The 24,610-nt window shown below is 37.4% G+C and overlaps 1 protein-coding gene across 2 annotated transcripts; it reads right to left on the bottom strand.

Moving 5' to 3' along the window:
- Window positions 1-1,613: 1,613 nt before the first annotated feature.
- Window positions 1,614-23,081, bottom strand: LOC144641314 (endothelin-converting enzyme homolog). 2 transcript variants are annotated; one of them, XM_078500341.1, is made up of 17 exons: window positions 22,256-23,081; window positions 13,950-14,006; window positions 13,346-13,459; window positions 12,530-12,616; window positions 12,101-12,234; window positions 10,624-10,855; window positions 9,956-10,054; window positions 9,488-9,565; window positions 9,293-9,396; window positions 8,719-8,777; window positions 7,777-7,831; window positions 7,000-7,067; window positions 6,266-6,408; window positions 5,493-5,558; window positions 5,304-5,399; window positions 4,717-4,793; window positions 1,614-3,685 (listed from the first exon to the last, which is right to left on the bottom strand). In XM_078500341.1, the coding sequence occupies exons 1-17, from the start codon at window positions 23,030-23,032 to the stop codon at window positions 3,586-3,588; spliced, it is 2,346 nt and encodes a 781-aa protein (XP_078356467.1). In that variant the 5' UTR covers window positions 23,033-23,081; the 3' UTR covers window positions 1,614-3,585. The 2 variants fall into 2 exon arrangements, with proteins under 2 accessions (XP_078356467.1, XP_078356472.1); XM_078500346.1 differs by lacking the exon at window positions 22,256-23,081 and adding an exon at window positions 17,550-18,434.
- Window positions 23,082-24,610: the final 1,529 nt, after the last annotated feature.

The raw sequence follows: 24,610 nt of genomic DNA, 5'->3' as shown, positions 1-24,610 counted from the left end.
TAGCTGTGTTGGGCTATGTATAGGCGTTTATAGCTGTGTAGGGCTAGGCTATGTATCCCCTCTATGAACATCCCTATATAGGATTTAGTCAAACAACTATATGATGACTACACTACGTACTTGCCCAAGTGTACGGCTTTACCGCTGACTGAAACGGCAGGCTCAAAGGTACAAATACAACATGGCGGCTGTTTATTTTCCAGTTAAATTTATTTCATTCAAACTGGCTGAGACAAGTGTCCTTCCGTGAACTTTGAACAGCTCTTTGAATGACTTTATTGACAACCTGTTTACACCTTTCACGAAGAATGAACCACGATGTATTGGCTAAGTTCATCGCGCCTCAAAGCAACAGTACATGTCAATTGAGATCGATCGAAGGATCGAAGTGCAGCGAGGAAGAACAAATTCTTCAAAAGAAAGCATCTGTGTGTCGATAAGTGGCATGTATGTAGTATTACTTTCTTGTTTCTTAACTTTGATGTGCCTAAATGATGAATTGAGCGAGCTTTTGAAGAAAATCTTTCGCTGCTATTTTTACATTTACTATCACAACATTGCCGAATTATATGGCTCTGAAAACGCTCCGAAAAATGCCCTAACTGCCAATCTTCGCCAATATTTTGATTGTTATCTATAGATTTATGCTTGATTAGCTATTTCGTACCGATTTTATGCCAAATTGAGGCAAATAAATGGCTTCTGTGTTTCGGTGAATTTTGATGAAATAGCAAGAAATCGTTAAGTCACGTGTGTTTAGTTCCTCAATACTAATAGACTATTGAAGTCCCCAGACATTTTGTGGCATTTTTGTGAAGTTTAATGATGGATTTCATTACCCATGTAAGAATAATGTATATAAGTTGTTGCTCATGGGAGATAATTGGCACTAGTTAAAGGCTATTTCCAACAGTACGAAATGTGTACCTTCCAAAAGACCGTTTGAGGAGAAGAAATCAAATTAGACGGTTGAAGTGAATTATTGTACTTAAAGCCTAATAACCACAGAATATAATGCAGTGAATTTTATTTTCAGAAGTCTTTTTTTCTTGTGGAACTGGTCAATCAAAGTCAGCTAATTAAATATGCATAAATTAGTGAAAAATGGCCATTTTTGCAAAAGGTGCCATAACTTAAAGGAAATAAAATATTTTGAGCTGATGTTTTGTCACAGTAAATAGCTCACCATACCCAACATTTATGCTAAGTTTGGGCGAAATCGGTGATATGAGCTGTATCACATGTTGCCTGGTCCTCTTATGGATACACTCTTAAAAACGACGTGACAGTAACATGATGAGCATTACTCATGCAGTTTTGATGAGGCAGTTAAAAATAAAAAACGTGACTACTCAGTAAATAGAGTAGGAGTTTCTTAGGCCAGAAAACTGTTGTAATTTTAAAAGCGACGTGACTATTACTTAGTTTGCAGAGGAGGAGTTTTTCAGGCATTTTTCTCGACCAATTTTTTTCGACCAGCCCCGTGACAGCCAAACTGAATTTGTTGTGACAAAGGGACTAAGATGGTGTCTTAAAACCTTGGCTTTTTTTTCGTAAAGCCAAACATTTTTTATCTTCTCAAGATGACGTACAAAACACAACAAACAAACAAACAAACAAACACATATCGTCTTTATTCATATGTTTATTATACAGCACTGTATTTTTCTTCTTTATTTCATAAAATGTTAGAATGGAGAAATAACAAATGTACATTACTACTGCAAGCAATAGAACAAGGGCTCGGACCAAAGGTCGAAACTTTTCATAAATTGAAGCTAATTACATATATAGCATTTAAAACAGTTAAACCAAACTCAGGCAAACCGAGTGACATGTAAAGATGTGGCGTTCACTTAGACTGTCCACAGCCTCTCTATTTTTCAACGCAAAAGAGTGAAACAATCAGCGAGCGAAGCGAGCGTGAGCGCGAAGCGCGGGGGAGGGGGAGGGTGGCGGGAGCGCCCCCATCGCGCCCTGTTTTGCGCTGGCGTTCAGTTCTCTCACCGTTCTTTCCCCGCGCTCATCGCTCGAAAAAATACGAAAAAACAGAGGGCTGTAAACAGTCTAGCGATCACTGGAAGGAAACAACATGTATTTGTGATGAACATTTTGCAAAAAGACAGCAAGGCATATGCAGTTATCCTTTATCTCGGAAATAAAATATGGCTGCTGTCAGAAAGACCGTTATGTCCGTTAAGGCCCATTATCACTGGTGGTCATTGGACACACTTAGATCGAATCAAAAAAGTTTGACGTTTGGTCCGAGACACAAAAATGTTTCGCAATTGTAAATTGGCAAAAGAATTACTGAGGCATATGTTACAAATTTGTTATTCATAGGTTTCTGAATTTTTGATACATCTTTGAGAGATACGGGTCGATACAGTGTAACATAAATGATTAAAGGTCTCTAGTCAGCCACGCCTTTGTTTTTGTTGACATACGGGATTTTCTGCATTATATTTCACGCAGAGCGTGTCTAAACAAAAGGGATCGCCGTGAAACTGCTAAAAGTAATTTAGCAGGCTTACAGTAACACAACGTGAGGCGATGCAATAGGATTTCGCTTCACCTAAAAATTTTCATAATTTCGATAGCATCGAAAATGGCGGATTTTACGGATCTCGAGGCGTTGCTGACCAGGGTCGTTTGAAGACTGACAAATCATTTGCCAATTGCAAATGACTTAACGTGATTCTTTTCCAAACCAGTTGGTAAAAAATCCATGGATACCTCTATTGTTTAATAAAATGTTTTTGTAATGGCACTGTCACTAAATGCTAAATGGGGGAAGTACTAATAAAACTTCTTAAAATGTAACTCAATCCTGGAAAGAATTTTTACACAATTTTAACGGATTCCAAGGCAATCTCAGAGTTACTTGGCTAACTTCCTAACGAATAACGGCTTAATTGTAGAGCGAAATAAAGATTGATTGATTGATTGATTGATTGATTGATTGATTGATTGATTGGGGTTCCTGTCATTTTTCAAGTACTGTTCTGTGAAATCTAACCAATTTTGACAGACCTGGCTCGCTACCCTTTGAGAGAACAACAGAACAAAAAACATGAACAGTGCCCCTAGCCCCCAAAGCAATGGCAACTGCTACATTAGAGTACCATTAGAATTACGAGAGCTTCAACGCTTCTGTTTTTGACGGGTTATCCATAAGGGTCTATAATCTCCATCACAATTTAGTTGGGACACTTTCGGTTGGCTGAGAATATGATGCATCTATGCGCCTACCTTTCGTTTCCCCTTCCTTCTCATTATGTTGCATTAAGTGAATGAAACACTTTCATTTGTTACCAGCGACTGATTTTTGTGGGCGAAAAGAGAAAAGGGGTCCCAACATTGTGACGTAGACTGCAGACATGTTACACCCTTCATAAAATAATGCGTAACAAAGAAAACATTAAGAAACTGTATTTGCTGGAATTGAAACAAATGATATCCGCTCTTTCTTTCAAACAAAATCAACTGAACTGACTGTAATTACAATTGTATTAAAAAGCATTTTTAAAAGCCTTAAGTAACTAGTTAAAGGCAAATATAAGTTGGATTGGCGATTCCCTTGCTTCACCATACTTTACACTTCTTCTCGGGATTCATCCCTTTACCCGCGGGACACTTGAAGGCCTCTGAAAACTCCTTCATATTTGATAGTGAGCCAATAACCCTGAGAAAAAAATGATAATCAGGATACTGACTGCGAACATTTCCTTGCTACGTTAATTAGATTAAAGAACGAAGGAAATCTGGTACCCGGGTGCCTTACCCTCTTTTAAACTTGTTCAGGAGAAAGTCTAATTGTCTGTTCCATTTATTTCTGAGCACTAAGAGAGTATTTAATACGGGGAAATTAGTACATAACTGCTTTATCTTCTCACTTTGGTTTCGCCTTTGGTTGCTCCTATCGGTGCCGATGCCCGCTGGGACCCAAGAATGTCCCATTGGTATAGTTTACTGTTTAATAAGTTGCACTTTGCGAACGAAACATTGCAACATTTCCAAAAGAAAGAGTCGGTTTTATTATGAAGACGAGCTTTTATTTGTGATTTTAGTCCTCGTTGCCCTTTTTAACTCTCCCTCGTCTCAATTGCCTACCTTTGGTACCCCCATGCACGTAGTTGTATAGTTAATGCATTTTTAGCACAAATTGAGCAGAACATTGCAATGTTTTCTGTAGAATTAGAGGCGGTCGATTTTGTTCTAAAGACGAGCTTCAGTACAATAATGTTCTACAGTAAAAACCCGCATATAAGAACACTTGATTTCTGAGGTCAGGCTGATCGGGTTCTTATTTAATGGGTGCTTAGTGACAAATCAGCCTCAAAGTGTTCTTTAAATGTTCTTAAATTTCTATATTAGTAATACTACCCAAAAATGCCCCTAGATGTAAAATTAGCATAAATTAATAAATATTCTTTGATTTTAATGATCACAATCGATACTGTATCATTGTAGAAACATCAGTACAGTACTCAATACAAAAATACGACCACTTGACAGCTGATAGAGTCATGACTGCCATATAAAATCACTTGTTTTTTTTTATGTAATTATGACACCTTTTACATTTTATAAGAACATGCTGAATTCTTCAGGCTGATCTTGTTCGTATAAAAATGGGGCTTTATTGGCCAAATTTCAGCCTAGTGTTCTTAATCCATTTGTTCTTATATCTGGATGTTTTTTGTACTGTTGTACCTGTAATTTGCTAGTGCGTGAGTGTCTGTCTTTGCCAGATAGAAGGCTGATGACGGAGTAAATGCGCTGCACCACATCTGCAGAGAACAAAACTGCTGTAAGTCAAGACAATCAACGACTGCTACTTGAGTGTAGTTAACGCTTCGTTTTTTAGAAAAACTCTGAAAATACCATTATCAAATTAAAATTTAGATTGCGCAAATCTTATACATAAGGATAAGCAGAGAAATAAGCATAATCATAATCATAAGTATAAGCGTAAGCGTAAGCATGAGCCAAGGCATAAGCATAACTTTTTTTTAAAGTGGATCACGCTCTTAGCTAAACATGATAAGGAAACTGTGCCCATGATTGTCTGCTTATAACGTTTCCCGGCAACTAGTTTTTGCGTTGTTTATTTGCCAACTTTAATGGTACCATACGTTTAACATCTGAAAAACCATTATGCATATTAGAAAAAACCAGACGGTGTATTCAGTTGCTATATAACGCCAGGTCGTTTTCAGTTGTAAAACCATTTCAGTTTCAAAATCTGACCGAATTAATTAACAACTAAGTGTTCAATTTGTGTCCCCACCCTTCCTTACCTGGGCAAAGCTGACAAACAAGAGCTGTTCGTTTGTCTGGTTGAGGCCAGGCAGCAAGGCCTCTGGTCCATTGTTCTTAACCCAGTCCTTGTAGCCCTGTTTAATAGATTATAAACAAGTCAGTGAGTGCGAGTTTGTCGCGAGTCATTATTGAAGAAAGTGAACATTGTAATTGAAATGTAATTTTACCCAATAGGCGAGTCTGATGCCTCCATTGTCGGCAATGTTCTCACTCAAAGTGAGTTCCCCATCCATCTGTTTTAAAAGAGAAATCACACCCAGGAATTTTTTGCAAAACAGCAATTTGTAGCAAGTGAATAATACAATACAAAAGTAGATCACACTAGACAAATAATTTATTTGTTATTTGTTATTAACTAACAAATTAATTTATCTATTATTTTGTTTGTTTGTTTGATTATTCGTCAAGCTAAAACATAAGAAATTACAAATAAAAGAACAGTAACATAATGGAAAGGACCGTGTCAAGAGATGCCATGAGATCTTAAAAGTTTAGCTTTGTTTTTAAGTGATCAGTGTAGGTATATACTGCATTTATCATTTCTTATTTCTTTCAAAGGTCATCCGTACTCGAACACAGGGGAACATTTCTACTTAAGGAAGCAAACGATTCTCATATATAGTAATTGTTTTATTGTTCTTGTGAAAAGTACGATTTACAGAATTATGTAATGGCAGACGGAAGAAACTGTTACATTTTAGCGCAAAATATTCTTTTTAGTAATTGCCATAAACTGTTTTAATGTTTAACCTATTTCTTCAGTATTTTAGCTAGCTATTTGCTTGGCAGTTGTATCGAAAAACGAGGAATTGATAGCTTTCGTTTATGAGCAATTTATGTTATAAAATGCACGCCATAACTAGCAAACAGTGCGCAGTTTTCACAAGTAATTTTAAAGCCGACTTTTTCCATTTAATATTATTGTTATATTGTGACTTACATATATCTTGCCGTCTTCTCCACCATCGACGGAATACTTGCTGTACTGATCCACAATGCACTTGGATCTTTCTTCGAACCCTTGTGACGTATTTTTGCTCCACCAATCATCAATGATCTCCCCATCTTTGTTAAAATATCTCCCTAGTTAAAGAAATGAAATTTGTATTTGATTCTGAATTTGATCTCTGATTAGGAATACAACAATCTTATAAGACGTCAGTTTTAGTGTGCAGTGTCGCTGTATATTTTACGAGTCTTCCAGTATTTGGCGAACCCGTGAGGCGAGTCAAAAAAAAGTGACGAGTAAAAATGAACAGTTTTACTATACACTAAAATGTCTATTACGAGATTTGTTATGGAACGTTTTTTTCCCCAAAATACTGACTTCCCACGGTTGTCTTCATCACACAGTCAGGAAGAAATTCAAAAAAAATACTTTAAACCTGTTTAGCCGGTCTTATGGAGTACAAACATCATCGTGAGAGTTGGATAATAATATATATTTAAAAATAGGATATTAAACATACAAGCATCAGAATCAAATCAGTATTGAAAGTTAAAATAAATACTGACACTCACGTTGAGCCCTTTGGTCTGTACGTGTATGGCCAATCAGATTTTATACTTTCGTGTAACCGAAAGGCCATGTAAGTCGAACGGTGGCCTATGATATATCGTCAGTGCGTTGCGTCAAACCTATAAACGTACGTGATATTTCGTGGTTTCACTAACCGTTCGCGTCGAATCCATGGGATAGCTCATGTGCTAGAACCATTCCAATTGCTCCAAAGTTCACCGCCCTGGAAATGTGAGATACAAATAAATCATTTTAAAATGGTCTAGGCGAATATACAGTCCAGATATGAAGATCGACAGAGAAAAGTATCAGTCTCTAGTAGAAATGAAAACTGATTCCAACTTATTCTACTATTTCATAAAATAACACAGTTTGTACACTTTACAGTGTGACAACTCCAACCAAGGCCACCTAAGCAAATTCTTCACAAATTGACCAATACAGTCAACTCTCGCCTGCGACATCCCGCTGCGGACATCCTCCCCGGCGAAGAGTTTGACTGGAAATGCTCCCGCTTCGGACTCTCGCTATACGGACACTACGCCCCCGGCGGTCCGCTTAACGGAGTTGACTGTAGCATGCATGTAGCTTGTGTAGATCCACAATGTTTAGGAAATCTATTGTTAACATACAAGGTTTTTATTCCCTTTCTTGCACAGATTTTGTAAGGTAGCCTTGGTTAAAGTAGTCACACTGTAACAAGTGCCTTCTGTAAGCTTCTGTGAAATAGGACCACATTTTTTTAAATGGCCTGTTCTTAGTATTATTTGAATTACATGTAATGCTTTTTATATTTAAGTATTCTTGTTACCGTTTTACACAAGTGTTTTAATATCCATGTTAACCCATCGACAGAGCGTATTATGTCCAATAAAAAAGCTTACGATCATATAAACAAAGAAAATAAATTTATATGAGCGACTATATAATACCTCGGTGCTTTTCGTCCGTAATAAAAAGGAGGCTGCAGAATTCCCGCCAGAATGTCTACCAGAATAAATGAACAACGTTATTTCATACTGTTTAAAATGTATTAAAAGTACACTTTTTAAACTCCATTAAAAAAAAAGAATGCACTGGTGCCAGGTTGTGCATGATTTGCAGAAAACGAGTATTTCTTAAAGTTGTATTCCCAGAATTTTGTGGTCGAAATATCTCTCGATTAAAAAAGCGATGAGAAAGAATGACCTTATAACACATGACATGTACGATGGAGATTGTTGATAAAAATACTGCCCGCTTTTTTAACAAACCTTTTTAGAGAGAGTAGTCAGTGAATAGTCTATTCTTAGTCTAGTGTTCGTATTGCTCAGTTCCCTTTATGAGACGCGCCTGCAGGGAATCGTGGTAGTTGTATCCAACGTGCTCTGCATGGGGCCGGGCTTGGCAACGTTGAAAGCAACTGACATGATTCCCTGCGGTTGTGTTTCGTAACCGGGAATTGGTCAATTAATTTTTTTGAAGAAAGACATTTATCAACACGAGTCAATAAGCTTTCATACCTAGCGAACAGTCGATAACTCGAAACTTCCGCTTACTCGAACCTTTTTCGATTCCCCTCCATGGCCAGGTCATTTCTTATTCATTTTATCGTCGGTAGCTTTATTAAGCCTGGTTCTCATATGATCGTCCCGATCGTCTCTGTCGCTTCAAAATTCGCTTGCTCCAATCACCTCAGACTTTCACGCAGAAGCAACAGAGACGATCGGGGCGATCATTGGAACCAGCCTTTACTTGGCCTTTTCGATTCCCATCCATGGTTAGGTCATTTTCTTATTCATTTTATCGTCGGTAGCCTTATTACTTGTAAGCTTTTTCAATTTCCCTCGAAGTTTCGAGTCATTGAACTGTAGTTTGTTACCAATTGTTCTTACTTATTTCATTTCTGTTGGGTAAATAAAAAGCGTTGACTAGCTGGGGTCCGACAAACCATCTGCAATGTAATAAAGGAAACAAATGTGTCAATCAAGAAATGTCACATGATCGAAAACATTGGGTACTGTGAAAAGGGAAGCCTACAAAAACTACCATGTCATTTACAACATAATATATTTTTCCTGTTTTCGTTGTTGTTGTTGTTGTTGTTGTCATACATATGCGTTTTTCCATACCCTGCCGGCTAGCGTCCCTGCCGAATCATCTGATGAATTATTATCGAAAGCGACCTAGAAAACAGCCGCTTAACTTAGCTCACAGAACTTTAGTTTTAAAGTTAGTACCCTAAAAGATTTCAAGGTAAGGGACGTTTAACCTTTAGTTTTTAATGTTGCAATGGAACCGAATGTCGACGTCATAGCATCTGATTCTGTTTATTTGTAAATGCTTTATGACGGGATGATCTAAAGTACTGTGAGCTAACTTAAGCGGCTGTTCGTGTTGACCAGTGGTAGCCAAATTTCGAGAAACGCACAGGTGCGATTCTCTAAAGCGCGCCTTGATTGTACTCACTGTTCTTTATCCACGGGACTTCTGAGTTTCGAGAAAGCAGACCTTGTGCGCCAACTCATCACATCCAAGGCGTTTATGAGGTAATTACTGCGGCTGACGTTAACCTAAATGAAAATGATATTTTGTCCATAAAGAAGTCAAGAGCGCGCTAGCGACAATTTTGCATCTTGTATCTTAAACAACCAACCTACTTACATCTTTATAATACTCGTTCAGCAAAGTTTCATTGGAACAGAGCTTTGGAAAACCGATCTTGTTCTTCATTGCTTCTTCCTAGAAAACAAGAGGGGTCCATCACCAAGTTACATCACCCAGTTTCATAATCTAAGGGGTTTAGGGGATCTAGAATAATCAATCCAAACTTCCCAGGTGAGCATTTTTTCTAACGTTTTCTTGGATACCAAGCGTCATACATAAACTGGCTAGTACACCTTATGTTGTTGAAGAGGTTAATGACTTGTACAAAGAATGAACTTGATCTAATTGAATCGTTTTCTTAATAAAGATAGTAACACAATATACCAGCAATAGGAATCCGTAATGTCAAACTCAGGTCAACCCCGGGGGGGCCCCCCCCAAAACCACCAGAAACTCGAGTTTTGTTTGCGCCTCCATGGTTGTAAAAAATACTTTGGACATAGTTTAACAGACTGTTACTCAAACCTTTTCATTGATTTTTTGTCGGGTCTGATCATCTATCCACTTGTAGCGCGAAGTTTCATCACGAAACGTTTTCTTAATAGTTGTCATCATCTCTTGAATCTGCAAAAAAATAATTTGTTTCTAAGGTAAATAAATTTAAGTGGTTTGTAAAGAGTTTGGCTTTGCTGCCAGTGAGTCTTAAAATTTGGCATGCGGCATGTCTTCCTCCGTTCAAGGCAAGTCAGACTTGACCCCCAAAAATTCATACGTGACGCAGCTTTACCTGGATTCGTGTAGTGTGTCTGATTGAATCAGTGATGTTCGGGTATGAATTTATGTGTGCAGCATGAATGGCCAATCAGAGACACTATCTCACCAAATCTCTCGCTCTAGCTCTACGTCATGAGTGTGAGTTTCTCGAAGTCAGACAGACAGACAGTCAGTCAGTCAGTCAGCCAGTCAGTCAGTCAGTCAGTCAGTCAGTCAGTCAGTCAGTCAGTCAGTCAGTCAGTCAGTCAGTCAGTCATCGAATTTAGCAGTTTGCAGACGAGTTAAAGCAAACACGAATAACGTTTCTTATATCTTCTAATTTTGACACATGAACATGAGGAATTTTAAAAAACTTTAAACAAATCGCTCTACTTTCAGGAAATAAAACGCATTAAGAAGTGGTATAGTCTGGTACTCACAAGTGGTATCACTTCAGTGTCAAAAACCTTTGACACCCACATGTAGCCCAAAGCAAATGTGAGTCCATGGAAATATCCATTCATATCCTCCACACACGACAACCACCGAGTCTTGGCCGACTTCGTCCCTTCCTCTTCCTTTTGATATTCCAATAAAGCAGACCGGAAGTCACGTGACAAATAGGGAACAACAGAGCGCACGAATGTCCACATCATGTAATTCGACAAGGTTCTGGATAAAATATGTTATTGAAATGGCTTAATATTATTGGCTGTTTCAGTGAAATGACTGTGAAGAGGGACAAAGCACACATCAACAAATATTGTTCACTGATTTAACTAATATTATCCTTGGTCTAATTGGGCTATCTTGTTAAACCAACCTTAACAAACACAACTTACCAAATTACTCACTCGCTTATCCATTCTCAAACCAGGCAACCCACTAGCAGACTGACGTCTGATAAACTGACTGACTGGCTCTGACTGACTGACTGACTGACTGACTAACTGACTAACTGACTGGCCGACTGACTGACTGACTAACTGACTAATTGACTGACTGACTGACTGACTGATTGACTGACTGCACGTTTGGCTGACCGACTGGCTAAATGAGTGAATAAATGGATGTATGATCAACTAACAATTACCATAAAGACAGGAAGGCAGATAGAAAGAGAGACGGATAGGAGACATCCTGACTCACGAACTGACAACAACAAAAAAACGGAACGAAAAACATATGATGGACTAGCTGATTGACTACGGACCTACAAACGGTTTGACTGAACAGAGCTAGAGCTATCATTTTATTCTGTTTAGCTAGGCATCTCCAAAGTGTTTAGACAGAATCCACCAGGAATTCGAGTAACATTTATTAAGGCTTGACAAAAATCGAGTACCAGAATAATTTAAATCCTAATACGTTATTTCCTACCCTTAATAAAAGGTAAAGATGTAAGTAATTATCCGTGATAACACCAACAACAATTTCTTATCAGAGTTAAAAAAAAAAAGAATTTTAAAGTTCACAAATGAAGAAATTTTGTAAAATAGTCTTTAAGCGATTCAGTGGAATTTAGTGGAACCTCGGAATATGTTTTCGATTTTTGGTATTGTTAGAAAAGATTTCTTTTGATAAGATATTTAAAGCAGTACCCCAAAAGTTTGCAATAAGGTGTAAATAATTCTGGTACAAACATTTCTAATCAGAGTCTGAAAAAAAAATGGAATTTAAAGTTCACAAGCTATAGGCAAAAGCTCACATCTTTGAAGCGATTCAGTAAAATTCAGTGGAACGTCGAAATTAATTTTCGATGTTTGGTGTTGTTAGAAATGATTTCTTTTGATAAGATATTTGAAGCAGTAACACAAAAGCTTGCAATAAGGTGCAAATAATTCTATTACATAATTTTGTCCAATGCCTACTCGAAGTCCTGGCGGATTCCATCTTAAAGTATTTCACACTTCTTACCTCTTGTCGGTGCCATTGACAACGTCAGACAGGTTTCGTAGATACTCGGGTGAAGGTACAATAACTCTATCCGAAGCGTTCACCCAAACATTGAAAGGTTTTAACAACTCGTTTATAAATCCCAACCACGTGAACTAGGAAAAAACCAGAAACTGATATTAAATTTCTTATTGTTACAGATTAACCTTCCAACGATATCTCTACAAAATACGCTTTAGATATTGAAATCACTTGCAAAGGCGCTAGGTCAAGTATGGTGACTTTCACCTGACGCGATCAAAATTCTAAAATCTTAAACTCTCTATGGTCTAGCGTCAATGACTTGCAAAGCTCTTAATTAACTCCGTGGAAAATGAAGACTTCCAGCTTGCAGTCTGTTACTGATTTCAACCCTAGCTTTTATGGAGAAAAGGAAAAATAATGTCCTACCCCGAACCCTGGCGCCCTGCGTTCAAGTTCCGTCAAATTCATGTTGCGATGGAAATTGCTGTTTATCTCGCTTCGTGGCGGAGTGATCTGCAACGACAACAACAACAATTTATTTCGCTAGCATAAAAACTGGTTAGAATTTCTTTCACTGTGGATTGATTTTATAATCCTTTCGCAGCATAACGCGACAAGGAATATTATTCAGGGTACGTCGGCCAGGGGTTAAGTGGTATACTAATATACCTGGAAAACATGTACCCAGTACTGTATAACCAAATTTTCCCCTCAAAATCATGCAAAATACCAAAATTTGAAAAAACTTAGTATGCTTTACACCCATAAAAGATCCAATTTTGGCGTAAAAATACTGTCGGCTATCTGAAATCCCCCTGTATACTGTATACCTAAAAACCCTGGCCGACCCTGATTACCCCCCCCCCCCCCCCTGGCTGGGATGCATGCCAGCCCTTCGAGGGTTATTTCCCAGCATTTTCGACAGGTCATGTTTGCGTTCATTTGGAAAGAGTGGTTCTGGAAGAGTAAACTGTCTTTACCAGGAAAAATGTCAAGAACTTTAATTTCGACAGGGGGCGAATTTGGCTCGCTATTACTTTCGTCAAACTTTTCAAGACCATAGTTTAACTGTGTTGAAGAATGTAGACGTCGTGGCTCCATTTTACCCTGAGCTTGTTACAATTTGGTCACATTTTTCTTTGTTCTGGTGAATGGTAATATATAATAATGATTATAAAACAAAGGAAACTACCAAATTGTTTCAAGGGTACAGTAAAGCGTTGTTTAACAGCATTTACGTACATTTGCCAACTTTCCCTCCAGTTCCAAAACCTTCGCCATTTGTTCTTTTGTTGTATTTCCACCTCCAAGCAACTTTCCCACTTTAGTCATGTATTTCAAATAAGCCAAGCGCGTCTGAAAAAGAATGTAATGGATAGGTTTCTGACGGTCCGTGCAAAAGGCCCATACATTTATCGGTTTAAACGAACACTCTTTGTGCCCATTGGTTCTCTGCAGTTTTAATATATAAACTTGTTCAAGTGTCTAACAACTTTAGCTCTGATTTAATCTGTATCAAACATTGAACAAGGTCTGTTATTCGTAGCTGAGGCACACTTCCTAAGAAGCATACTATACTAAAAAGAACAAATTGTGTATCGCCATACAGCTACGATTTTAATAAACTACATAGGCCTTTCGACCGTAACGGTCCTCTTCAGTGTAGTAACATTTGAAATGGCAACGACCAGTAACATGATATTACAGTACAGATAGGGTGTGTCGAGATATTTATAAAATTAAGTAACGCCGGTGCGTAATGCACACGGATCAACCCTATTAAGGCCATCAGGCATTAAGAAGCATACTGTGCGAGTATTATATTCCTAATTCTTCAGTAACGTACCTTGTTTTCCGGGCTCAAGTACTTCGCACGAATAAGACTCAAGGATGGAGGATATATCTACAAAACATAAAAAAATACAAGACAAAGATAACATTAAGTCACAATTAATAACGTTGTAAACTATTTCATCGTAATTGGAGTTTAATCAACCTTTTTAACACTTTTTTAATATCATCTTGTAATGCATTAATCAACATGCAGTTAGTTCGTTTATACAGTTGGTACGTCGGCATCAGAACTAGCAAAATATGTAAAAAACAACTTTCAAGTCCACGAAGAAACATTTAAATTACTTTGTTGCGAAGACAGAAAAAAACGCTCTATTTTTGGGAGAAAGTTTTGGACCAATTTGCTCATCTAAAAAAGAATGAAAGTACTAAATATTTCCACACACGCGGTTTTTTTCACGACATGCATGCGGTGGACTGAAAGCAATATGCTGTTGTCGCTCTACCTTATTGCTACTTATTTGAGCGATTGCAAAAACAATCGCGAAGTTAGACACCTGCAAAACAATGTGATCGTGAAATTTTAACTTTAACATGATTACAACGTTATTTGTGATCTCTTCACCGAATCATTCAACACAGAGAAGATATACTGTAAATGCTGATCTATCTGGTATAATAACGTTTTGCGTTGTCGCAAATTGACATGGAAACCTTTTTAATTATTTTTCGTAGTTTCTAAACAATATAAAAAATATTGCTTACTAAACTCTGTATCGTCGATTCTGAGAATATCTGTTTGTTAATGTGGATCAGCATTTGAAAACTTTTCAAGTAATCTACTTCCTTTAAATTTTAACACGCTTTTCCTGCCAAATCACGAAATGTAAGTCATGCGAAATTTACCTTTTCCATTTTCGCAAAATCAAGTTAACGCGAGAAAAGTAACGAAAAAGTTACACAAGGCTACTTTCTAAACATCTCCACTTGGAAAGATATTTCTAGTCTGAATTTTCACTGAAAGCAATCGCCGGTTTTAAAAAGTTAGATGAAAAATTCTGCTTTTATGCCTATGTTTGTATACTTAAAATTAGTTCCGTTGCTTTCACCGTTGTGGTTTGCTTTAGGTGCTCACCCTGTCCACTGCCTTATAGGACCCATACCACGGCATGGACTTATTAAGACCAGGAGTCATTACTTGGCTGGATCAATGGCTACTCGCATGGCAACTTGCTGACTTGATTCAGAATTTATGTGGTGTAGCACCGGAACAGTGGTGGACCTCGTTACCAGTTAAAGGAGCTAAGTCAAGGGGATTTCGCAGATTTTTGGTCTTAAAGGCTGTTCTGACATTAGCGGTAGATAAAAAAATAAATAGATAAAAACTTTATTACCGTGTCTGTGTGTTTAGCCCTTATGGACTAATTGGGGACACAATTTTAAAAAATACCTAAAATACTATTAATAATGCTAAGCTAAAAATATTTGAAATACTTACACTAAAAACTAAAAAGTAATATTTACAATGTCTTAAGCGCAACAGAGTTTGCAACAGTTACTATTGTTGTCCACGTAGTCCGATAGATTGAGTTTTCTAATTTTAGTTTTGAATGCAGCCACAGTCGGCGAGTTTTTCATGTCTTTGCTTAATTTTGACCATAGAAGTGGTCCAAGATATCTGATACAATGTTTCCCGTAGCGTTTAGTATCTAAACGCGGTAAGACAAAAATCACTGTTTCTAAGCGAGTGTGTAGTGTCTTTGCGGACAAAAAGGGCAGAGACGTTGTCTGGCGCAAGCCCGTTCTTGACCTTATACATAAGCGTTGCTGTATCTTGTAAACGCCTATTATATAGTGTGGGCAAATCTGCCCGTCCCAAGAGTTCGTTATAGGTTTCGGCGTGGGATCTGAATATAACTCAGATCAACCCATGTAAAACATTATCTTTGATCAACCCATGTAAAACATTATCTTTGAACATCTAAAGGAAGATATGACCTTAATTGCCGACGGAAAAAAATCAAGCTACGGCTATAAATATCAGTCGATTTCTTGGAAGACGCGCAGAAACAACTTGAAAAGTTTAGCCTTAATCTTTCAAGTTGCAATCATTTCCATCCAAGCCATCCGCTGTCAAAGACGCTTTTTAACAGTTCAGTGCTCTAATATAGCAATCTTAATAAAAATGGACCATTATTTATAGGTTTCCTGCGACACAAATAAATTTTGGCTGTTCAAAAATCTGTTAAAATCCGTGACATAGTCCCTTTAATTCATCTGCGAGTGTAAGTATCATGTTCAAGAACAAGTTGAACAGGAAAACAATAGCCACAATATTACCTCCCAGGAGTTTGTAAACGATAGCCTCCTTTTCACGACACTGTGTCACTGACAGTCAATAATCTTCATATCTTGTATGATGTATGACGGCCGATAATGATACACTTTTTGCGACAAAATACTTAGTCTCACTACTAATCTAAAGTATCTGGCCTGTATTTGCTGCATTCAGACACTTTCAACTAAATGGAAACTAAATGGAAATAATTAACAAAGAGTAGCTCGCATTCAAATGTAAAATAAACAGCCGTCAACACTGATTTATTGTTTGAAGATGTCAAAAAGGCGGAAAAACGATATTGTTCTTCTGCAGTTAAACTCGGTTCGTTTTCTTAAATTTGTCAATATTTGATTCGGGCTCAACAACAGTAAACAGCTTTTACCAAACATTTCTTCGAAGGGCAAACATTTTAAATAAAGAAACGTCACCTCAGAACAAAAACTAAAACGGAATCCTAATTAAACTTCTTGTAAAGAACATTGAACCGAGAAAATGTCCTGTGTTTAATTTGACAAGTCTGCATTGAATATTGCGAGCTTTTGAAGGCAAAGTACCGGCATCGAGAATAAGAGACCTGTGTAGTATGCAAGCTCTTTTCAGTGGAAGAAATATCGATCAAAACAAACTGAAACCTCCCAGCAATGAATTTTTTCACTTAAAAGTGAATAAAAAATGGTTTTGATAGTGATAGCAATGTTTTTGTTTTGACTTGTTAATTTAAGCAAGCAGGAAGTATAAATTTCCTCGACAAGATTTAAAAATCTTGGTTGTGGCTGAGGTCATAAATGACATTTCTAGTCCGAGATTGAAACAATTGTTTTGTTTTCAGGGGGGACTCCATAATGTTTAGGAGGATCATCGACCACCTATCCTCAGACTAAAAATATCTAATGTTTGTAACTCCATCTCAGATAAAATTCTACCACGAAAATCAACAATTGAAAAAGCCGACCCTATCCAGCGGCGCATCAAACAGCTTAGTATTTTTGGATACTCGGCCTCTGGGGACTGAGGGGGACACTTGATGCCTGTATTTATAGCGATAATAATCATAAGTATGCAACGAGGTATGATAAATACATTAATGGGGTTTGTTATCGCATTATAAAACCATAAAACCCTAATAAGTCCCACCGTGGTATGAGATTTTAAGCAGCTCAACATCGGTCGGGTGTTTTCAGACAGATGAGAAAACAAAGAAATTTGAAACAATAGTGTCATGATTGGAGTTAAACCGTGTATAATAAAAATAAACCGTTTTTCATTTAATGATTGGTTTTTAATTTAATGGTTAAAAATCGGATATGATACCTGTAGAATGTATCGTGAAGAGTCGAAAGGATTTGGTTCAATACGTGGCACAAATAGAGGTGACATGCTCGAAAAGTCCCTCTGGAACTTCATTAAAATTTCAGGCAGTTTCCATGTTGACTCGTTCCACGTAGCGTTTCCCAGTGGCCATGATCCGTACCGAGTAATAAGACGTTTTAACTCGTGCATAGCAGTCTTTTCAATTTCGTCTTCCGCCATGCAAGACTTGAAATAGTCCTTAGTTTTCTGCACAGCATGCCCACTTGGCAATTCATCATCTTCTAACAGAAGCAACAACATTTTCTTGTTGTTTTCGTCCGATAGCTTGCCAAAAGTGGAGACCCAGTTTACAGAGGTCGGAATTGGGTTGTTCTTGATCCAGTTGCCGCAGGAGTATTGGAAGAAATCTTCACATGGATCAACAGTCTCGTTCATATCCTGCTTTACTGCACCTGCGACTTCCAGACATGTGCTTAAACTGCAATAGCTTTGTTCTTCAGTTTTCGTATCTTTGCACGTTTTCCCATCTGTTTCACCTTCATCTTTCTTGACAGTGACCACGATCAGGTACACAGCGAGCGTAATGCAGACTAGCAGCAAAACTACGCATAAGAAGATCAGCCCCGAACGCAATTTTCGTCCGTCTTTAGGAAAGGAGGCCGTACTTGTCGAGGACCGTACACCCAAAGTCTGTGTGCTACCTGCAAAACCTAGCTCTGTATCACCCCGGGAACGATACGAATCCATATCGACTCGTCTTTGCTGTTGTGCAATGTCTTGTAGTCACTTACTCATCACTATAAACGTTGAATGTGTTTAATATTAGTTTGCCTAGAAATTCTGTCATGGGCCGACGTCAGATTTTGACAAGAGATAAGCTTGTTTGCTTGGATTGTTTACACTGAGCATTCTTTTGTTTCAAGAAATAGTAATTAAATCGCGTTTCGGTAAATTACTTAAGGGATGTTTTAAGCGATAATGACTGTACATGTACTCTTTGTGGTTGCCGTGTTTCTTCTCTGTAGCATCAGCTCAAGATCGATGGATTTTACTTGCGGGACCAATACATTTCCAACTTCCTCAACTTTGGCTTATCCAAAGCTGTTTTGATTCTTTGGTTCACCCTCGGAAGATAAAAAAGTTATTTTTATCTTTGAAGTCTAATCTTTATGCAATAATTAATCAGGACTGAGGGAGGGGAGCTTCATCTAGCGAAATATTATTGCTCCCCCTTAAATAAATAAGACTTAAATGCGAACCTCCCTCCTCCATTACACACACATACAACACATGTAATTGTCGTATTCGTGTCTAATGGATGAGGGGGGGGGGTTGGCGCATATGATTTCCTATTGTTCATGGGGGGGGGGGGTGGACAATACCTAAATTTGCGACTTTGTAAGGGAGGATAATAATATTTCGCTAAATGAAGTTCTCCTCCCTCCTGCTAATTATTGCATAATCCCTTATGACTAAAGATCTATCTTCAAAGATAAGAATCGCATATTTTATATATAACTTTGGAGGTTTGAGCCAAAGAATCGAAACAGCTTTGGATTAGCCAAGGTTAGGGCTTGTATATTTTTAGTAAGCGGAGTTTTTGAGCCCTTTTTCACTGTACGTAATTTGCGAAAGCGGAAGTAGTGGAACCTTAAGATCGGGGAAGGTTGCGAAAATGATTGAAAGCAACTTCCTTTGTTACAAGTGTCATTGTTAAGCGGAGCGAAAGTTTTTTAATATTCATTTAACCCTTTGTGCGAAGTGACAGAAAAGTACAGCTCCATGTAACCGTAGCCAACTTTGAAAATGTGTAACCTCAAACCGATTATTAAGCAATAATTACCGAAGTTGGCGACTTTTCCTAAAACTGTACTAGCAACAATTTGACGATATCTTCACGTGACCACCGACTTTAAGATTTCCATAGTGACTATTTTGACAAATATACATGACAAATTTATTTTACAAAATTCGCATATCAATAATCAATATTTTTCTATGTTTTAAAATGGCATTGTATTTAATTTTTACATTTAATTAAGCAACAGTTTACACATTAGATACAATTAAATTTATTTAATACTAACTCGAGTTTGATATTAATTTCAAGTGCTATAATGCAAGATGGCGGACTGAATTTGTAACCAGAGCATCTCTCTCTATAATTTTATTATTGCCTTATATTTTCCTATCATGAAAATTCTTTTAAAAGGGACTAAAGTTTTACAGTCCATTAACTTTGATTTTTAGGAAATTTAATGAAATAAATAAATTGAAATAACTCAAAATGGCGGATCCAAGATGGCGGCTATTTCAATATCAAAGACGACATAATGACGTCATTGTTGTTGCTAATGATAACCAAAGTTTTATCAGAAACAAGAATCGTACCAGACAAGTTGCTTTTAAGAGTTTTGAGGTTATAAATTAAATTATGATGGAAATATTTATAAAATACTTTTGGCGTTCTTGATCAAATTGAAAACCTTTCTTTGAAATGAGTTCCGTACCAGGACTACTTTTGAAACAGAGGCGAAAGACAACACGAAATTGGCATTTCGATGTTGAGGATCTCAAAGCTTTCTTGTTTTCTCAATATTCTGAATTTGCTCAGGCCTCGTGGCTGACAATAAAATCCATCATTTTGGAGAGCAAGATCCAGAACGAGCTGGAGTCTGTGGTAAAGTTTTTTCTGATTCGTCAACTTCCGTTGTTAGCCATTAGGTTACCTTAAATGTGGCCAACGGTTATTTATTTAGCTGACAGGTCTCTTTGTAAATCGCGTTTTTGAACAAGGAATCTGAAATCAATTTCTTAGAAATTCATAATCTGACAGAAGAATCTCAAAACAATACAAAAATATAATTTTTGTGGCAATTGAACATGATTTGTTTTATCGAGTTGTAAGTGATTTTCTGAAGCCTTCTTTTGTAATAAAATTCGACTATTTTTCAAATGCCACGATATTTTTTGTTATAATATGTAAGAATATCAAATTGGGTGCCAAACAGTTAAGATTTACTTACAACAGGTTACCTGACTGTGTTTTTGAAAAATGTGTGGAATTTGAACTTAGCACCTGTACACAAAGCGACACCGAGTAATTTAATAAACCACGATGGGTTTGCAAAGCGATGAACTTGGAAAGCAAAAGATCCTGACTTCCACAGTGTTCTTTATAACGAAAAAAGGAAAGACGTCGTATTTGGTTTGGCTCTTTGATATATCTTGTTCTAGCTCCAGCTTGAAAAGAATGCAAAATAATTCGAGAAATATTTCTAAGTTGAAATTATACAATTTGTTTAATTTTCTCAATCATTCGGCATAAAATCATCCATCTTTATTGCTAAAATATGGAGATTGCTAATTTTCCATCTTTCCTTCTCCAATTTTGCCAACACATGGCAGTTATTTAAATCATCAACCGCAAGTTGATCTGATTAAGTGTTCAAATCCTAATATCGACCTCACACCACGTAACACCATGTTATACAGAAGTTTGCCTAGCATGCATGTAATGGTGCAGTTAAAGCCGCCAATAACATTTAATTTATTTTATTTCTAGTAATACCATGTATAAATATGGGGATACGAAATGGAGTTCTCGTTTGTGTTGCCAGTGGTGGATCTAAGAGTTCATTTGAGCAAGGCCCTCCCTCACTCCACCCCTTTGCATGCAAGAATATGCCCTCCTTTTCGTCGGCCCTCCTATCCCCTTTTGAGCATACTTAGCTCCGCCCCTTAAAATGATCGATAACTTTGGCTGCAGTAGTCATTTTTACTTTTGCTCCAAGATGTAAAAAAAAACCTCCCTTTTAACTTTACCTTTCACTGTTCATTTTCTAAATATGTTAACGAGATCAGTGAACGCCAGTGTTCTTTTTTCATAACTTCATTTTCTTAGTAGCGAACATCGGATTACAATCACCTAACTGGTTGTCATTTTCCGATCATACTCGCAAGCGTTATCCTTAGAAATTTTCAAACATTAAATCAAAGTCCTAGACAAGTTTAAGTGGGAAAGCACATCTCATCAAGTGGCTAACAAAAGCATGTAATAAGGGCACAATAATCCCTCGAGCGTTCGTAATGACTGCGTGTCATAAAATCACTTTAAGAGCTCGACATTTGAAATGGTCACGTATGAACGTTGAATGTTATCATGCTGTCTTCTCCAGGCTTAAAAATTTCAGTTCATTTTTTTTAATGCAGATCGTCTCAGAACTTCGACAACAACAAAGGAAATGCTAATAACGACAGCCATTATACCAAAACAGAAGAAACAACGTACAATAGTAACTGTACATTTACAGAAAAAACTTCGTACAGTTAAAAAAGTAGCATTTTTACAATAGATTCTTTTTCAGCTTGGTCAGTGCATGAAACAGGGAAAGGCACACCTTAAATTTCCTAGATGACTGTTTATTGAAATATGCTAGCTATTCCTTAAAAGCGTCAACGGTCTGTTGTAAGATAGGATTATTCAACTTTTTCAGCAAGAGGTCAAGTTAAGAAATGTTTGGACAGGCCAGTAAAACATTCTTCCATGCTAAGCCTCAGTAAGTCCTTTAGGACCTCACGGATTTTACCTGTTTCAGTAACTAATAAAAAACTATTGTTATACATCTTTGCTTTGTTACTGCAGTATGGATTGTATATGTTGTGAATATTAGAAACCACATTACTTTGCATTAAATCTTACTTACCGATATCATGTACTGAGATGAATTTCGTGGGTTTATGTCCATGCCCACCTCAAAAAGGGGCGTACTTGTAAAATCCCTGTTCATAGTGAGCAAAGCTTTGGTCCATTTCCACTGTTTAGGGTTCCAGTTTTCGTCATCCAAGGCCCAGGATCCATATTTGACCATGAAAGGTGTCAAAGTTTTGTTTGTAACCTTTTCTAACTCCTCTTCGTTCACACAAGATTCGAAAAAACGCTTTGCCTTTTTAACTGCGCTTTGTTCGGGAAGATCATCCACCTCCTCTAAAATGTCACGTATCATTCTTGAGTTCTTGTCATCCAGTTCCATGAAGGCATCGTACATGTTTCTAGCAGGAGGAATCGGATTTTTCTTCATCCAAGAAGCGCAAGAATACAGGTAAAAGTTCTCGCATGGGTCCAATGACATGTCCATGTTCTGCGCGAAATCAGCGGAAATCTGCAAGCACTCTGGGCTGTAACAATACAGGTCCTGTTCGCCATTTCCATGATCCTTAGACGGTTTCGCCGGCTCCGGGGTTGTCTGTCCGTTCTTGTTGACTTCTTTGACGAGAAAAATGCTTAACACGACGCACGTAATGAGGAGAAGAACAACGAGTATAAGTGAAACAGCGAGACAGGTGTTTCGCCGGGCTTTTTGGAAGTCCTTTTCAAGGTTTTCGACATCGTCATCTTCGTGGTTCTTGTTTCGGTCGACCCCTAATACTTCCGTACTTGCGGTCTTAGGAGCGTTGTCCCAATCGTTTAAGCTGTACGACATTTCAAAATATGAAACTACCCGAGTTTCGTGATGGCTTCTATGCAAAAATCCTTGCCTATGGCTGTGAAACAAAATTTCCGCTGGTAATAAGGACAGCACAAATCACTTGCTGACATTTCAAATCTTCTTAGAATCAGCCCTTTAAGTGCAAAGTTTTGATTGGCTGAAAACGTGAACATTTTGTTTTAATGATGGCAAAAAGATAAGTTTTGCATTGTTCGACTATAATACCTTCTGAAAAGTTTCCAAATACAATGGAAAGCTGAGAATTAGTCAATTTTAAATGAATACTTAAATTGACAGGTGATGTTGCATTATCACTTTACCACCGATAAGATGGGCTTTTCTTTATTGTTATTTTTCGTTCGTGAAAACAAATACAAACAATGTAAAAGGTTAGTAAGTAAATATATGTTAACATCCAAAATTCTCTTTGGCTTTGAATGCAAAATAATCCTGAATATTGTCCATGCCTGTATGTTGCAGTAAGCCACGGATATTATCCACCAAAACCTATGATAATCCAGTATTTTAGAAACCAAAGCCAACAGTGATGAAACCATGCATAGTAGCCATTTGTCAATGGATGGGAACTATTCTAAAGCACATATAGTACTGAATTGCTTGAATGGGAAGAGAAGACGCCCAGAACAGTCGTTTCTTTGTTTCTGCTCTAGAATAGTAGAGATTCAGATTGATACATGCTGTACGCTGGTTGCAATTGAGTTAATCAAATGTTGGGCATAAGGTTCTATTCTCTGGGACATAATTATCTATTTGTAGTGGTGGATTTTGGCTAGTCTTGGTGCGTTCTTAGTTTGACACCTTTCAACGTCAATATATTGATGACCGATTGATAGATGGATTGATGGATGGATAGATTGATGGATAATTGATTGACTGACTGACTGACTGACTGACTGACTGACTGATCGAGCGATCTTTTTATTTGTTTAAAGTGTTCAGTGCATTAAACAAAAAGTTGATATAAAACAAACTGTAACAAATTGATCAAAAAAAGATATTTGAAAGCTGCCAATGCCGGAATAATATCCTAAGGGAAATTGATAAGTTAATTAACAAAGACTTAACAACAAGGTTTCAGAACGTAACGCCGTAAAAGCTACAAATGATTGTCATACAGGCAGGTGACAAGTAGAGAGACAATAATCTACAAAGGGATATTGCAATTCCGTGCCATTACTGAAATTCTTACAACTCATATTAGAAGGAATACATGGCAAATACAGCGAGGGTTTTGTTTCAAGCTTTCGGAAAATGCTCCAAAATCAACATCACTGGAAATGCCCTTTAACTCGGGCGAACATCCCAAAAGGTCGTGCGTTTTTTTTAGCATTAGATAAGATGCCTGAAATTCTTTGATTTACACCTGACAGAAAAAAAAGCAGCAGTCACTAAAACTAAGTGGAAATCAAAGGTTGCAGTTCTTCAACAACGGTAACAAATGTTTAGATCTCTGTAGGTATAAATAATTGCCTCTCGTGCTGTTGTTCGTGTTCGCTCCGTGAATGTGATAATCATCACTCACCAAACTTATTAAGTACTTAGGGTTTTACG

This window comes from Oculina patagonica, chromosome 2, assembly GCF_052425735.1.
Source record: "Oculina patagonica isolate OP01 chromosome 2, crgOcupat, whole genome shotgun sequence".
Taxonomy (NCBI): domain Eukaryota; kingdom Metazoa; phylum Cnidaria; class Anthozoa; order Scleractinia; family Oculinidae; genus Oculina; species Oculina patagonica.
Note: the sequence above shows the minus strand (reverse complement) of the source record. Positions and strands in the feature narration are given on the sequence as shown.

Coding starts and splice junctions, on each gene's coding strand:
- LOC144641314 (XM_078500341.1), bottom strand. CDS start 23,032: ATGTCGTACAGCTTAAACGATTGGGACAACGCTCCTAAGACCGCAAGT. Junction 9,566..9,955: donor GACAAAAAATCAATGAAAAG/GTTTGAGTAACA, acceptor CTTGTTTTCTAG/GAAGAAGCAATGAAGAACAA. Junction 4,794..5,303: donor TGTTTGTCAGCTTTGCCCAG/GTAAGGAAGGGT, acceptor TGTTCTCTGCAG/ATGTGGTGCAGCGCATTTAC.